The 18,986-nt window shown below is 33.8% G+C and overlaps 1 protein-coding gene across 2 annotated transcripts in view; it reads right to left on the reverse strand.

Moving 5' to 3' along the window:
* The window catches only part of LOC149781742 (protein polyglycylase TTLL10-like), a 55,978-nt gene extending 41,468 nt beyond the window's left edge, over positions 1–14,510 (reverse strand). The window contains exons 1-2 of one of the 2 annotated variants that reach the window (XM_089935854.1): positions 12,511–14,510; positions 10,835–10,904 (exon numbers count right to left, since the gene is read on the reverse strand). In XM_089935854.1, the coding sequence (XP_089791980.1) occupies positions 10,835–10,841 (7 nt within the window). In that variant the 5' untranslated portion in view covers positions 10,842–10,904; positions 12,511–14,510. The remainder of the gene's footprint in view (positions 1–10,834; positions 10,905–12,510) is intronic. The other variant, XM_089935853.1, reaches the window with a different exon arrangement.
* Positions 14,511–18,986: the final 4,476 nt, after the last annotated feature.

The raw sequence follows: 18,986 nt of genomic DNA on the forward strand, positions 1-18,986 counted from the left end.
AAATTAAAATAAAGAACATGGGAAACATCAGGTAAACCAGGTATTTCCATGGGGGAATAGCAATGTCCTAGACTCAGGTTAAGATAAACATGTTAATTTCCATTAATAATGATTCTAATATTAAATCTATTCTCAAAGAGAAATATTAGCTATGTATTATGTCCTTTATAAAATCAAAGGCCCTCTCAGATACACAGTGAACTTGATTTTGGACATGGTCAAGTACAAAATACAAATGTATATAACATAAAACAATTAAGAAAAAGCCAACAAATAATACAAATTAAATATATATAACAACTTAACTTGCCCAGGAGAACTTTGAACTAAAAAAGACTGATTTTAAACTGCACTGCCTACCTCAGAGTAGGGAGTGGTTATTAAATTCTGAAATTTAATACCTTTACCTGATTTGTTTTAATTCAGGTAGTCTTCAAGTATGGTGAAACCCACTTATGGTACAATGGTCTGGATTGACCTTAAATCACATCTACTTCTTACTAATACCAATGCCACTATGAACATTTTTAGATAAATCAAGATGACAAAAACATCAAAAGGCTAGGTGTTTATAGATCTATGATTAAGTGGGTTCTCGCAGTGGCATGTCTCAGCTTTACTGAGTAAATTTTAAAAAATTGGCTTTCTTGCTTTGAGACTTTTAACTATGCATGCTTTTGAAATTTAAATTAATTAAAAAGTAAAGATCAACTGGATAATGACTTACATTCACAAATACCTATGCTTTCCATTGCTTATTTCACCACCCACCCACCCACCTACTCCCAGTGAACCTAGGATGATAATGTTGTTGTTGTTGTTGTTGTAGGGTTTAACGCCATTTTTCAGCACAAGATAGGCTATACATGGCGGCCAGTATTGATGGTGGAGGAAGAACCCAGGAAAACCCCCGGAAAGAACCACTGACCCACGAGAAGCTACTGGCAGGCTTTCTCACATACCCACATTGTCCGAATCTGTGACTCGAACCCATGCAGACAGGTGAGATGGCAGTGATCCGTAAAGGAGTGCGCTTTAGACCACTCGGCCGCCCCAGGATGATAATGCAAAATCCATCTAATATATCAGGCTGTGACCCTCATATATAATGTTTGGTAAAAAACTATTTGACAATTACATACATCTCGCTTTTGACAACCTTTCTGGGACTCCAGGAGTAGGAACTGAAAAATGCCAACTCTGTTGGCAATGGTGACCACAGGGGAAACATTAACTACAAAGTTTTGCAAAATTCTATCCAGTGGTTTAGGATTTTTTATTTTTGTGGAAATGGACAGATGGAGGCTGTAACAATATCACCAACATGTATTAAAAAAGCTTGTGGATAAAAAAAATCAGGTAATACATTCTGCTTACCATAGATACTCACAAATCAGATCCACCTGCATCAATCCAGATCTGCTGTTGCATAATGTGCCAGAAGATTAGGGTTTATATGGTTTGTTAAAATTAATAAATAGAATAAATAACACTGACCCTGATCTGTTAACACACTCTGTGATGTCAGATCAGGGTCTATGTAGCTTGCAGTTGGACCAGACTTACCTATGGGTATATACGGTAATAATTTGCAAGTTTACTGTCATTTTCAATGAGAATCAGTCAATTTTTAACATCATTGGCTGTCATTGATATACACAGTATCTTGGTTACTATCATACCTTTTTTTATTGTTGACCTCTGAGAAGCAGTCAATTTTTAACATCATTGGCTGTCATTGATATACACAGTATCTTGGTTCTTATCATACCTTTTTTATTGTTGACCTTATCCTGGAAACCAACAGGTTGCAAAAACAAACCAAGGTGGAAAATGGAATTCACCTTAGGTTTGTAATTACATATGTAACTAGGTTAAACATATATCGGTGACACTGTGTACCATGCAGGACAATTTTAGCAGGTTAACTTTTGCACTCAAGAATAGTAAAACTTTTCATGTCAAGTTATATTCTTCCTTCAGAGACAGCATGTGTAATTAATGTAATTTTATGCTTGTCATTTTAAACTGAGCTGGACTGATGACCCGAAAAATTGCTACCACGAGCAAATTCAGTAATGGTGAGATCACAAAAGTTAACAAAAAAATGAAATTTAAAAAAGACTTTTATGACTGAGCTTTAAAGTTACTGGGCAGAAAGTAGCCACCCTTAAAGGGCATTACACAAGAAGAGCAGAAATGGGTGGGGGGCATGGATAATCAACTTTGAATAGGGAAACAAAAACTTGACTATGATATAAAATATGCCATTAAACTGTTAGGTATAAGTGTACAATGGTCCATGCCTGAACCTCAAAGCAGCTTTTACATATAAAACTGGAACAAACAAATCCATAAAATAATAACCTATAACTTTGATTCTGTGGAAAAGGCTTCAAACAGGCAATGCAACACATCTTCTAGTGACAATATAAATATATAACAAGCATTATCCATTTATCTTAAACAACTGTCAAGATGTTTTAAGAGGAATGTTTTATAGCAGCTCTTGCATTTTTTGTTTATTCATGGCAAACTACTTAAATGTGTGCTTCCTCTGAATGCTGAGAAGCCACTAAGAAATATTACAAATTCAACCGCGCATATATTTATGAGTTTTAGGCATGTGCAAGCATTGTGTGTTTCAAAAGGTATTCATCTTCTATATTTCATCAACATAAATTCAGTTGAATCCCAAGATAACATACATCATTTCACAGTATATTACAAGATAATTAATTTTAAAGTTGGCATAAATTATTCATAAAAGTATAAATACATCATACCTTTTTCATTGTTTATTTAAAGTTTAAAAGTTTATTTTTTAAAATAATACAGTGTTAAAACCTGCCAACAGATTTTTGGATCTGAGTCATCAAGGAAAATAACTCCTTGAGGATGAGACAGGAATACATCTTAAGTCCAAATCAGGGACTTCCTCTGTGGAATGAACATAACTTGGAGTTACAAATATTGGATATCTGTCAGCAACCTTAAAAACCCAGCAACAGGAAACTGAAGTTCTAAGAACTTGTCATGTTGAGCATAGTTTTCTTGTCATTACATTATAAAGCTGATACAGAAAAGACATTATCCATTCTTAGCAAAGTGATTCTTGGAAAATCTGGACCATAAAATTATAAAAAGCCTGATAAATGAGTAGCTTAATATTAATAATTACAGCAAATGTCATCAGTGATCACAAGTCATCATTCTTGTGATCACAAGTCAATGATCACAAGTCATCATTCTTGTGATCACAAGTCAGTGATCACAAGTCATCATTCTTGTGATCACAAAGTCAGTGATCACAGGTCATCAGTCTTGTGATGGAAACTAAAAGTTCTGTTGGATGCCATTAAACAGTCTTTGCAGTAAACTATAAAATAAAGAAGTATTCTTTTTTCATTAATTGACCATATAGGTACTAACTCATTAATCACTGTAACATCAGAATTTAAATCCAATTCTTATTTTATTATACTATGAAGAGAATACATATTATAGGAACAATTCAAGGCACTTTTTTACTTGCATACCTGCCATATTCACAGACAGTGCTGGGGGCTTTTTGAAACTCAAAAAGTGTTTTCAGGTCCCAAGACGGGGTCAGTACATGCAAACAAAACAACAAATTATGTTGTCCAATTGAGAATAACCTATCTTTCATATAATCCTTTAGAAAATTATTGGACCGTCAAATCTGAATTAAAAAAATTAACTTAAAGCATTTAATACACTTACAAGGAAGATAAAGTTGGTAGCTTGTTGAATATTAACATCATACACATAAAAATCACAACTGATATTAAATAAAAATATACATCAAGTTTCTATCTTACAATTCATTGGATGGCAAAATATATGCTTAATGTGATTCAGTCTTTGCTGGATTAAATATCTAAATAGCGGGTCTGATGGTAAATGCAAATGTCATTAGTGTTCATCTTCACACTCACATGAGACTGGAGGGGTTGGGTGTCAAAAATTGTGTTTTTCATGTTACATGGCGATATATGGCATGTATGCCCTTGAAGAATGTAAAATGTATGGCTATAAAAAAAATCTACTAGTTTAGAAGCCAATTGACTGATTAAAATTTTTAAATTTACTGGTGTGAGATCCTGTTCTGTCACATGTATGCTGAGTCATGATCTGGACCTTAAAGATAGGGCCCCAAATGTGGCAAGCAACACACTTCTTGTGATGTTGTATATTTATACTAGGGTTCATCACTTGACCTCAAATGACTATCAAATTGTAAAGTGGAAATGAAAGTGTAATGGATGGATGGAAATGTGATGGATGGATGGAAATGTAATGGATGGATGGAAATGTGATGGATGGATGGAAATGTAATGGATGGATGGAAATGTGAAGACTCTGTCCCATCCGTTTGTATTTTTGAAAAGGTGGGGAACAATATACTGCATTCAATTTTTTAGAACACCAAACAACTAATCTATATCTTCCACATTCTTTAACCATGTGAACTAAAAAGATATGATACCTGATTAAGAAATCATTGCTTCCATGGATATGGGCCCAGGCAATACATTATTGATCTCTGTTTTGAGCCAGTGTGTACTTAGTGAATACCACCAAACAACCTGTAACTATTGTCAAACCCTTATGGCAATTATCCATTCTTAAAGCAGCAATGATATGACCTTCAGAACTGAATTGATAAGTGTTTGACGTATTCAATACTGGGTCTGATGAGTAAATATTCTACATTGTATACTATTGCTGTAATTGAGCAGCACCAATATGAGAAAACTATTCATATTCTCGATTCAGGTAAACACCTTTGCATTTGACACTATCTATTAAATATTCATTGATAAAAGGGGTTCATTCTAAAATTATGACAGTTTTCAGAATTTATTCTATCAGTTGTTCACTTCTTGTTTGACAGAATGCACAGATAGGTACATGTAATTTAGCTTCCTTCAGTTTTAGCATATTTTTAATTATAGCACATTTGCCACATAAAAATGTAGCAAATCTTTCGCTGTAGTACATTAACCAAATAAGAAAGCAGCAAATCATTCACTATAGCACATTAGCTGCATAAAAAAGGTAGCAAATCATTCACTGTAGCACATTAGCTGTATGAAAAGGTAGCAAATCATTCACTATAGCATATTAGCTGTATGAAAAGGAAGCAAATCATTCACTGTAGCATATTAGTTGCATAAAAAGGTAGCAAAATCTTTCAACGTAGCACTTTAGTTACATAACAAGGTATCAAATCTTTCCCTAAAGTATATTAACTGCATAAAAAGGTAGCAAATTTTCACTATAGCACATCAGCTGCATTTCAATGTAGCACATTAGTTATGTAACAAGGTAGCAAATCTTCAATAGTAGCAAATTAACCACATAACAGGGTAGCATATCTTTCACTGTAGTACACTAGCCTCATAAACATGTAGCAAATTAGCAAAACTATAGATTTCAGTTGGAATCTGCTTTCAGTAAGCACAGAAGAAATTAAATGTGGCCCTCACATAATTTTTTTTCTACATTTGCAATACCTTTTGTATACCTGCAAATCTTCTCTCTTCAAAAAGTACTCACAAAGTACCTTTTTAAAATTTATAATTCTTCCTGTATCCACAAATTTTACTATATCTAAGCAACTCAAAAAGTACATCTAATGTCACTATTCTACCCATATGTTTAAGGGTTAAGAAATGTATACCCCAATAATACAAGAAACATACACATTTTTCCGAAAGGGGTGGGGGTAAGCCCAAACTAACAAAACCTGAGAGATCTAGCCGACGCCAATACCAGAACATACATGTATGTTGCTATTCTTACATACAAATTAAACTAAAACGTTGAAATTTAAAATACAATTTAACTTTTCCCTACTGATCATGCCAATCTGGTACATTTGCTTTATTCATTCATTTTCTGCAGGTGGTGCTTGTTCCTGATTCAAAACAGTTAATGTATACAAACTCAGAAGAGAGCTAGCTTAAAGGAATTTCTATTACGAAACAACAACTTGTATAAAATCTTTCATATCATACCTGTTATTTCTGAGAAAAATGCAACTATTCTGGTTGGTAAGTAATTACATTAAAATACATTGATCCCAAACTGTATTTTGATTGAAAAGCAGAGAAGATTCTATGTACACTGGTTTGCATTCATTAATTCTATCACTCTGAGTGAATAAGATGAATTAGGGCAAAAGAACACATTTCTTATTTTGGAAGAAAATTTGTATATAATGAATAAATGATTGTAAATTAATCATATTTAGGCCTCTATCTCTATCAGTTTAGTTACGACCCCAAATATCCCTAATAATCATAATGTAGATACCAACCAAGATATACTGAGTACAATTTGAATGTGTGTATCCCTAGTAATCATAATGTAAAGACTGACCAAGATACACTGAGTACAATTTAAATGTGTGTATCCCTAGTATTCATAATGTAGATACTGACCAAGATACAATGAGTACAATTCGAATGTGTGTATCCCTAATAATCATAATGTAGATACCAACCAAGATATACTGAGTACAATTTGAATGTGTGTATCCCTAATAATCATAATGTAGATACCAACCAAGATATACTGAGTACAATTTGAATGTGTATCCCTAGTAATCATAATGTAAAGACTGACCAAGATACACTGAGTACAATTTAAATGTGTGTATCCCTAGTATTCATAATGTAGATACTGACCAAGATACAATGAGTACAATTCGAATGTGTGTATCCCTAATAATCATAATGTAGATACCAACCAAGATATAATGAGTACAATTTGAATGTGTGTATCCCTAATAATCATAATGTAGATACCAACCAAGATATACTGAGTACAATTTGAATGTGTATCCCTAGTAATCATAATGTAAAGACTGACCAAGATACACTGAGTACAATTTAAATGTGTGTATCCCTAGTATTCATAATGTAGATGCCAACCAAGATACACTGAGTACAATTTAAATGTGCGTATCCCTAATAATCATAATGTAGATACCAACCAAGATGTACTGAGTACAATTTAAATGTGCGTATCCCTAGTAATCATAATGTAAAGACTGACCAAGATACACTGAGTACAATTTGAATGTGTGTATCCCTAGTATTCATAATGTAGATGCTGACCAAGATACACTGAGTACAATTTAAATGTGCGTATCCCTAATAATCATAATGTAGATACCAACCAAGATGTACTGAGTACAATTTAAATGTGCGTATCCCTAGTAATCATAATGTAATGACTGACCAAGATACACTGAGTACAATTTAAATGTGTGTATCCCTAGTATTCATAATGTAGATGCTGACCAAGATACACTGAGTACAATTTAAATGTGCGTATCCCTAATAATCATAATGTAGATACCAACCAAGATGTACTGAGTACAATTTGAATGTGTGTATCCCTAGTAATCATAATGTAAAGACTGACCAAGATATACTGAGTACAATTTAAATGTGCGTATCCCTAGTATTAATAATGTAGATGCTGACCAAGATAGAATAAGTACAATTCAAATGTGTGCATTCCAAGTAATCATAATGCAAAGACTGACCAAGATATAATAATTCCTGAACATATTTTATATCATTTGATAATTCTGTATCTTCTAACCACATGATTTTTTAAATTTATTTCAAGACCTTACACTGTTAACCTTAGACTGTGGCACTTGTGAACCTAAATGACTGTAGCAAACAATTCAATAACAGAAAGGCATACTGAACTAAAACTAAATTCCATTTCATTTTTTAAACAATACACACAATATTTTCAATCTTTTCAGATCCATGGCAAGATGTTCAATGCCTATTATAAATAAACACAAAACAAAAGGGTCTCCTGATCAATATACTCTCTCTACATTTAACAACAAGAAGAATGATGATCATTACTCTGCTCTTGGATTTGTTGAAAAATACTCTAAACCACTGACACAAGGAGTCTTGTAAACTAAAATATTTTAAATCATTTTCCAAAAATTCAACAGTGAAAAATGTTCAAAATCTATCAATAAAGTTGACTAGTTTCATTAACTTTCTCAAGATTCTGCATTGATTTTAAACTATTTTCACCAATAACCCCCCCTTCATAAAATCTTTTCTCATTAATAATTACCATGATGACATCATAAAACACATTGAAGCATACAATACCATCCTTAGTGCCACAACACCTTTATGGTTCCTTGAGTATTACATCAAAATGCATGTGTACCACCATAATGATTTACAGTATCATATGTATTCTCAATGTCAGTAACAATGTTATACAACATGCATGTATGTATGTATATATATATATATATATATATATATATATATATATATATATATATATATATATATGCATGTATGTATGTATGTCATAAGTTGGATACAAGTGTAAACTGCCAGACCAAGACCTGCCATAACATTAGTGTACTGGCAGATCTGGGTCTATGTTGTCTGCACTTGGAACCAACTTACAAGTGAGTATAGATGCTGCTATTAACCATCCTGATGCCACTGACAACATTATAAACTTACTCCTTCTTTTACATCAATGTCAGGTCAATAATAATGAACCAATGAACTGCAATCAATAATTGATTGGTAACCAAAGCAGTTTTTATCTATTTGAATGAAAGCAAATTGTTGTGTTCTAGAACATAAAAAAAATTAGAAATCCTAGAAGTAGAAGTTATAATCCCTGTAGACAGCCTTGAGTCTTTCTAAATAACATTCATGAGTTATATTCCCTGTAGACAGCATGAAGCCTTCCTTAATGTAATTCATGAGGTGTACCATTTGTTATTTAAAGAAATACAGTACAGAAGCCACGATCTAAGTCATACAATTCTATCATCACCAGTGCATTACATGTTCATGCACAGTTGTTGTTGTTTTTTGTTGCAGGGTTTAATGCTACTTTTCAGCATATGATAGGCTATACATGGCAGCCAGCATCAATGGTGGAGGAAGAACCCGGAAAAACCACAGAAAGAACCACCGACCCATGAGAAGCTACTGGCAAGCTTTCTCATGTACCCACATTGGCCGAGCCAGAGACTTGAACCCATGCAGACAGAGGTGAGATGGCAGTGATCCATTAACAGTGAGCGCTTTAGACCAATCGACCACTTAGAGCCCTGTTCATGCATAGTAAATATAATAAAAAATAAAACTGATATACTGGTGCCAAAATAGATCCATTCAAAAGCTAAAAGACATGTGTTACTTGAGAACAGATGAAATAATGAGATACATTTCCTGATACCAACATTGTTGAAAGACACTGTGTTTATTATTCAAATCTACATTGTAAATCAAACTCCATTAACCTAAGGATTCAAATGCATGTCAAAAAATGATTTTTCATCATGGTTCCATAAGTTATATTGTTATGCAAATGACAAACATTGTGAAATTAAGTTTCTGATAGAATAATTTATATTTCACAGGCCTTTAATAATTAATGCCATTTATGCATAATACGAATCTGTAGTAAAGTAAACAAATGACAATATGGTTTATCCATGATTTACTACAATACTGTATTGAAAAATATTCCTCTACCATAACTTAGTGCCACCATATTTGATATAATACACAAACATGCCTTAATAAGTAAGTGTACACTCTTCTTTTTTGACAAAACTTGCAAAAATATATCTAGCGCCAACCACACATCTTGATCTCAACATGTCTAAAGTGTGGGAGGAAAATGTCAACTAAAACCTACCTAGAACATCATTTTATTCATGAAACTTGCCATCATATATTTGTAATGTCTCTAGTACCACTTAACTTTGCTGGTTTAACCACTCTCATAATTCTGTATTGCATATGTTTTAGGTGGCGCTATACAGTTTCGCATTTTGCATAGGGTTAGGATTTTAAAGAAAAAGAATTTCCCCAGCTCTCCTCACTGGTTATACTGGCTATTTAAAAAAGACCTTGTATATCTTAGGTATAATGCAAAGAACCTTTAATTCCCTTTATTTTGGTGTATGATTGATGGGTGTACTATGGGTTATAGAGTATACAGCTTGGCCTTACTTCAAATGTGCACCTTTGAAAAAAGTGCTAGCTCTACTTGGTCATTTTCACTTCCTGAACTTCAGAGGTCAATTGTATAAAAAAGAGCCAATAACTTTTTTTACATTTTATATATTTGGTAATTCATTCATTGCGCTTTCAGAAGCTGGTATTGTCTAGTCTGGCAAAATTCATTTTCCCTATTTTAATAGCTGCTATGTATAGTGCACTTTAGACTAATTCAGACTGATTTTTTAACACAAGGGAGCAGTCATTTTAGTTAGCAGTGTACTTAAATCATGTAAAATTTCCAAAAGTACAATATCCAAAAGAAATATCATCCACATTACATTAATGTAGCATAGAGATATGCCAACATTCTCTCCACTGTGCATGTTTTAAAAGCGAACTACTTCAACTTACATATGTCACTCTCTCAAAAGTACATATTATCTGGTGAGCGCCACCTTAAGCACCAGGACTTAATATTGGGAGAGAAAATGAACCTCCTCAGTGGAGAGCTAAGAAAATACATAAAGAGAGCTAACTCTTCTTGCTTGTACATGTACATAATAGAGATACTGGTCATGACTTTGCACATAACAGCACAAATTGGTTTTCTTTAAATAGGTTAAGACGAACACCAACACTTTATATATTTGCTTAGTGACATTTCACTAAAACCTTAAGTAACTAATGTGCTGAAATTAGCAATTCACTAAAATTAACGATTCATTAAAATTAAAGATGATATATGATTTACAGCATATTAGTAATACTTTACATACCTGCCATGTCACAGAATAAGAGACACAAAACTCAAGGTCAGACTGCCAAATCCGCAAAGACGTTTATGTCCTGCCAAAACAAATTCCCCATATTGAATTTATGAAAAAATTTCAAGGGAAGGAATACATTTGCATAAACAATAACTGACAGTAGAATTTGTATGTGTGTTTGGGAGGGAGTTAAAATGTATAGCTTTTCTATCATTAAGTATGGCAGAGTCACCACATCCAGTCAGCATTAAAGGAAGTAAGCATATTGGAAGTAACTGATATTAATTTGTTAAGGACACACTGTTCAACATCTACCAAGCAAAGGCATGCACATCAAAGGAAACAAACTTTGCATAATCATTACTGGACTAAATTTAATTGAAATAAATCAAATACAATATACAATATATACCCACTGGTAAGTCAGGTCAAATTGCAAACAATATAGACCTTAATCAGTCAGTGCATAATGGGTTGGCAGGTCAGAGTCTATATTGTTTGTTGTACTGATTACTCCTAACAAACTGCATAAACACAGATCTGCCAGGATATGGTGCAACAACATGTGTTGGTCTATGAAGTTAGCAGTTGGACTCAACTAATGTAAGCAAGTATATACAGTACCTTAGCAATAAAATTGCCCCAATTTAGTGGAATCAAAGATCAAAATTTTCTTAAAATAACTGGCTCATGTCTACACCTGATCACCTAAGAAAAAAAATCTCATTATCAACAGAGTGAAACTTTACCAAACCGGCTTCTTTATAACCTGGCTTCCTCAGCTAATTGGTAACTGGGCATATTCTAAAAACATTAACCATTTTTATAATGGCTATGTCTATAAAACTGCCAAAATAGTTTGGTCCCAACAGTGTCTGGATCAGACAGGTTTTAGTGAAGAGTGTCAGTGTGCGTGTGTGTGTGTGTGAGAGAGAGAGAGAGAGAGAGAGACAGAGACAGAAAGAGACAGAGAGAGAGAGAGAGATCTACTATCTTGAATATTGTAAATGAAACACACATCAGGTGTGATTGAAAGAGAAAATAGCAAGGTTCTAAAGTATTGATCTAGACTGTGTTGATACAATCAGGGTCTTGACAAATGATCATAGATCCATATCAACTGCTGGATTATTTACTTTTGGCAATGTTTCCCTGCAATAAATATGCCAGTTTATATTTTTACCTGGCGTTTACAGCTAGTCATTAAATAGCTTATTTGTGGTGATTCTGGCAGGTTAAATAATGCAGGTATACACACCTGTATAACTTCCCATTTCTTCTCCACCTACCCCCTCCTTAATCCTGATATTGTAAGTGTACAATATCTTAATGGTAAAGGCTTTCGAATTGGAGAACAAAAAAAAAATATTTCAAAAAAATGATTAAGGAACTGACAGTATTTTAATGTTCTGTGTAAATATCTAAGTTAAGATGTGTAATTAATCCTATTAACACTTCTTTATTGAAAGCAAACAAGTGTAAATGACACCAGTCAAGGTGAGCCGTATAATGGTTGTTTACAAATGGCCTCCTAAGCAACACTGAATAACCTGTGCGCAACCATACATGTAAATTAATACATCCTTATGCAGCTACCTGTTAAGAATCATAATCCTGTAAACACCCTCCTGCAAACACTTAATAAATTAATATAAGGCAAAAAGTACCAAAAACTGTCCCCTTACCTTCATAACTGTTGCTTTTCATTGCTGATAATGTCTACATTGAGCATAACTGGCAACGAGGCTAATATCCGATGTGACTCCCAACAGGTAGATCTAACAGCAGTAAATGCTTGACAATTGTGTTCACAGGCCGTGAAGAGCTCCTGCCTGATATTAGTACACAGCTATCAGCTTGGCATACATTGGTCTCAAGCCGATCTATTATATCGTCTACCTTACCCTTGGAGACTAAAGTTATTTCCAGTGTATTGAATCAAACTGTCAAAGGGCAGATAAAATAACTATAGTACAATTCTGATACTGTAATGATTCTAATTATACAGTCTACAACAATATATAGACAGAGAAATTAAATTACATATGATAAACTAACCAAATGAAACTGAATGAGATTCAATTGAGAAGTTAGACAAAAAAATATTTTATTTAATAAATCAATATTAAGGGCAATTAAATCAAATTAGAACTCATTAAATGTATTAAAATTAAACAGACTTTTGTGAACCTAAAGGGTATTAAATACATTACATGTACTTGCATTAAAGTTTACATTAGTGTGTTTTTAAGGATCAAAACCTCCTATCAGATTGCACTGAAAATTACTGCAAGGTGTATAAAGATTTGTGTTGATTTAAAACGATGTTCATCTTGGCTTTCATATTCTTATTTTAAGCTAATTAAAAATTTATATGCCACCTAATTTAATGTGTAATAATTGAACATTAACATATAAGTTATTACTCTAAATTAGTACCATTTAAACTACAATATATCAACTTGAAACAAATGACCAATTAACCGTTATACAGTTTGTAATATCTACCGTAGTAGATTTACCCCTTTGAATGCCAGAAACCTTTATTTTTATGCACGTCTTCTTTCAGAGGAAATATAAAAACTAATACATTGTATCTTATACTATATATCTTTTGCCTGACTGGTAATTTAAGGTAAGAGTTGGTTTCCTTGCCTAAAGTGTTCAAGACCTTGACCTTTAAAAAAAAGATGTCTGCTGACTTCATTTTGTGCTGCCTTATTTCAAAGCCTTGCTAATTGGCAGAATTTGTCTTATTTATGAGTTAGAGTAATTTCAAGTTGAAATCATAATAAAAGCTACACCACAAAAATCACAAATATCAGATGAATTAATCTCTTTGGTTAATTTTCTGGTTAGAAAATTTAGCGACTGTTAATATTGGCTGACAAATTTACTTCTGTCCTCCAGCACAGTTTTAAAGGGAGATAATACCAGCATACTGAAAAAGTTTCTTCTTGTTTGGCTTTTATTTTGGGGCATTGCTATACTCCTCACAGTGGGCTATCGACCTTTGGAAGGAAATACATTCTGAACTTAGTGATAAAATTCCACCTGGAGAAAACTATGTGTTAATAATGGCATCACACTCAATTCTTATTACATCTTCTGCAATCTTTCCAATATGCTGGAATTAGTACAGAATGTTAAGATTTTACCTAATAATTGTTAGGAAAAAAAAAGAAAAAACATGAATTCATTAATTGCAGAGATGGGGCATGGGGATGAAGACGTTACAATGTATCATGCCTCACATATCACAATATACCTGAGCAACCATTTATAGTATGCTTTTTTATCCTTTGTTTTAATTTAATTTTAATCTATGATTGGAGAAGAAAGGTAGGATACAGCCAGTGTGCTCATGTACTGATGTGTAGAGATGATGGATTAAGGTTCATTTTTAATGACTTTTTCGTTCAAATTGCTGAAAAACTTAAAGAACCCAGAACTTATCTGATCATCTGGAACTCCAACATATTTGTGCTAAGAAACTACCAAACAATATAAAGTGAAATTCCCGAAATGAGTCCAGAATTTGTGTTGAAATATATTTTAAAAATGGATGATTGTAAAGCTACAGGACTTGATATGATTGGACCAAGCTACTAAAGGTAGCTGCACTTGCAATTGTAGAGAGTATAGATTTCATTTACAATGAAAGTATTAGGTTGATTAAATTTCCACAAACATGGAAAACTGCCAAGGTTATACCACTGCATAAAGCAGGAATAAAGTGATAAAAAACAACTAGAATCTGGACATATTTGTTTTGTAAATAAGAACACATTAATCAAAAGATAGACAGAAGAGACATACATATTTTGTCAATTTTAATTTTTAAACAATGTTAATTATAAAAATTCAAAGAAATACCAATTACGTTATTTTTACAAGTATCATTATAAGGAACTGTAAGCAATAAAGAAACATAAATGAATAATCTTGTTTTGGAGGGATATTTTCTTTTCTAATAAAACTTAACATAAAATTCAATCTTAAGTATTATTATAGAACTTTTACACTTCAACTCTCTACAAATACAGCTTGTTAAAGAACTTTTTAAGTTCAAAATATTTGATGATGCTTGCATGATTTAGCCTGAAAACTCCAATTTGATGCATTGGATTGAAGACAAATAATTACTCACACTGAAAAGGTAAAACAGCAATTTAAATGTCAATTTAAATAAGGTAAAAATGTCACTTTGGAGAAAAATCATTTTGGCACTTAAATTGAATTTTCTATAATTTTAGCTCTTCAACTTAAGTTTCTATCATCTTTGGCACTTCAACTTAAGTTTCTATAATTTTAGCTCTACCGTAATTGAAGTTTCTATCACCTTTGGCACTTCAACTGAAGTTTCACTTAAATTAAAGTTTCTCTCATTTTGGCACTTCAACTGAAGTTTTTGCATGGTATAACAGTACAAACTTTTAATTTTAAATAATGCAAGTACAGTTATAATTAGGATTTGAAGTGGCACAGCATAATTATCATCATTACTTTTGAAAACATTCAGACATTAAACTGTCTTTGGTTCATGGAGAAGTACACATGTATAAGGTTATATTCCAATAGTAGGTATAGACCATACATAATACTTAGGCATGCTAATTATAGTTTCTGTACACTGTGCGACCCTGAAAAACCGTTTCAAAAACTTTAGTGTCAGTAATATTGTGCTCCATTTGTGGATCTAAAATATCCATACTGATGACAACAAAGTCAGCCTCCTTGCCTGCAACCAGGGATCCAACCTTGTCCTCCTGTCGCATGACATAAGCTGGATTGATGGTGTAAAGCTCAAGAGCAGTCTTTACACTAATAGACTGATCACTCCATCTGTCCCGTCGCATAAGGGCATGCTGGATTCCAATGAATGGGTTGAGCTCGCTGACATCCCAGTCGCTACTGAGAGTCACAGTGGCTCCAGATTCCACAAGGCTTTTGACAGGAATATTTTGGTCAGCCTTCTCCCAGCCAACCAGTTCAGCAATTTCAGATTTTGAGTCCGGAAGAGTGAAGTCACCAGCAACTTGAAAATCAGCAATCACATCTAGGTCCCGAAATCTTGGGATGTCATTTTTGCTAACCAGCTCAACATGGGTAAGCCTGTGACGGGGATGTCTCAAAGGGTTCTGAGCATCATAATTCTGCTCAATAGCATTAAGTGTTTCTCGAACACCACGATCCCCAATAGTGTGGATGTGAAAATCAAAACCCTTGTCAATGTCAAAATTCTGGAGTTGGCTGATGTACTTAGCCAGACGATCTTGAGTGAAGTAATTCATCCCAATATTGGCTTCCAGCCCCTGTAAATGGAAATTAACCTTGTATTTTCCTAAAACAGCAGCAGTTGTAGTTTGCAGTAGACCATCTGAGTAAAACTTGATTTGGCACTTCCTTAGTCTGCTGTTATGATTATTTGTATACAGTTTTTTCAACTCTCTAATTTGCTTCTGATCATCCAGTTCTTCAGGGGAAGCCCACAGACTAAGAATGGCTCTCACATTGAACTTATCAGGTTCCTCTTGCAACAACGTTTCCCAGATTTTGTCATGTCCCCATTTCCAGAAAGATCTGGCATCACAAACTGATGTTATGCCATTCATGCTCAATGCCGCCATTCCTTTCTTCAACCCTTCATAATTGTAATGATCCAGTTCTGCATTTGGTTCCATGGCTAGTTCCATGATGGAAATTCCAGCATTTTCCAAGAGAATTCCATTAGGTTCTCCATTTGAATCTTTCCAAATGATCCCTCCAGGTTCATTTAGGGTATCCCTATTGATCCCTGCTAGTTGCAGTGCTTTAGAGTTTACCCAGACTGAATGCGACGTCTGCTCCATCATAATGGCAGGTTTGTTTGGAATGACTTCATCAAGAATTGCTTTTGGAGATCTGTTACTTGAGTCATTCATATAATGTAATACTTGGGTAATAGAATGACCATGACCTAGGACCCAGTCTGTACCAACTTGCTTAACTGCACATCCACTGCTTTTAATTTTCCGACCAATGGTTTCCAAGTCATCATCTCCACTCAGACGGCATGTTCCACCAACCGATGAGCTTGCCTCCAAGGGATGTGCATGGACATCATGAATACCAGGGATGACTGTATAACCCTTAACGTCAACCCATTCATCCACACCTTCCCTGTAGTATTTTTCAGCTTCTGCATTGGTGCCAACATACTGAATCAGCTTACCTTCCACCACCATGGCTTCCTTTGGATTAGAATTCCAGTTCACGTCATTGTCAACATCCACAGTATAGATATTTGCATTTGCATATATTTTCCTCTTTGTAGTTTTTCGCAGCAATTCATTGTTTTTAGCATCGCCTGATTCCTTATTCAAATGTTCCATGGTCTCCTGGTGAGCGAGTTTACGAAGAACTCTGATTTCTTCATTTTTATTCTCCTTACTGCACAGAAAATTCTTGCTAAGTAGACAGTCAAGAAGACTTCTTGAAGTTTGAACACTTTTGCCTGAGCCAGTGCTATAAAGGCTTGCATATGTTTTTTTAATAGGTTTTCCCATCAACTCTCCAATATTAACTTGAGTGAAAAATAAACCAAGTGAAATAAGTGACAACTTCATCCTTTTGGCATGTATGCACTGAGACAAATTCAGTTAAACACAGTAAAAACTATAGCACACTCAACGTTTGTACTTATGCAGTCTGTTGGGAATGATGAAAAATTCCTTAACCACTGAGCTGTGTCAAAATTAGTGCTGCTGTTGTACATCAAGTGAACCTATCCAAGGTACAATATGCAGCTATAACTACCAGTACTGGCACATGATATGCTAGTCTTTTTAAAAACCCAAGCAATCTCATATGAATAACAAGTATATTGAAAAAGAGCTATGTCACTAAACTGTGCTCCAATTTGATGCAATCTCCCAAATATTAAAATTATTTGGAAAATAGGGGATGCATCGCTTGTGAAATTGTGCTCCATTTAATTCATGAAATACCAGACATTTATTACCATATTTATTCAAAATAATCACTAGAGTATATCTGATGGCTCACCATTTAAACAATTCACGATGCCTTTTACACACTGCTTGATTATTCTATTATGCATGTTTAGGTAGTAGACTTTTAAGACACACGAGTGCAAAACAAGAAAATATGGTACCAATCAAAAAGTAAAGTTATCAAAATGTCAAACTGAACTGCACAAAATTTAGGAAAATGATCCATCCAAATAAATGCAACCATTTTACCGTCTGCTTTCCCTGCCCAATAAACTGATCCACCCACTGGACTGTGACTCCAGGTTTGTAGCAAGAAATCCAGTACAAATCATAAAGATGAGTCTCTAATTTTAAACAATGGGTCAAGCTTGTGTGAAAATAGTGTGCAAACAATGACTGGTCAATGTGAATAATTATTCTGATCATCATTATTAATTACATACTAAATTTCTAAGCAGGCAACTAAGAAATGCAAGAGTAAGTTTCCATTCACAAAATTCTGCCAGACATTGCACTCTTACAAAAATCAAAGCCTTGCGATATATATTTGCACATTTTAAAATGATGACCATAATATGGTGCAAGTTTCAGAGCAATCCAAGTCAATATGTTGATTTCAAAATGGAGACCATAACATGTACCAAGTTTCAGAGCGATCCAAGTCAATATGTCCATTTTAAAATGGTGACCATAACATGTACCAAGTTTCAGAGGGATCCAAGTCAATATGTCCATTTTAAAATGATGACCATAACATGTACCAAGTTTCACAGCAATCTAAGTTAATATGTCCATTTTTATATGATGACCATAGCAAGTTGTATTCATAAGATTATGTCTTTCAATGCATTAAGTCTCTGGAAAGAAAAGGCAATAACTCTACAAAAAAAGCAACAGGAAAGTGATTCACTGATAAAGTGCATCTTCAAGTAATGATCTTAACATTTACTAAGTTTTCTGCAAACCCATCAAGAGCTGCAAGAATATATACACTAATGAGACTGTGTCATTCAATGCACAAACACAACACTGGGAATAAAACCAATAAAAACTGCGAGACCAACATAACTTGTTAATATGTGCATATTTAGGGGATGATTATAACATTACCAAGTTTCATAGCAATCCAGCAACAAGAAATCCTTGAAGGGAATAATGCTCTCAGG

This window comes from Sinohyriopsis cumingii, chromosome 15, assembly GCF_028554795.1.
Source record: "Sinohyriopsis cumingii isolate HCF-2022 chromosome 15, ASM2855479v2, whole genome shotgun sequence".
Lineage (NCBI taxonomy): Eukaryota > Metazoa > Mollusca > Bivalvia > Unionida > Unionidae > Sinohyriopsis > Sinohyriopsis cumingii.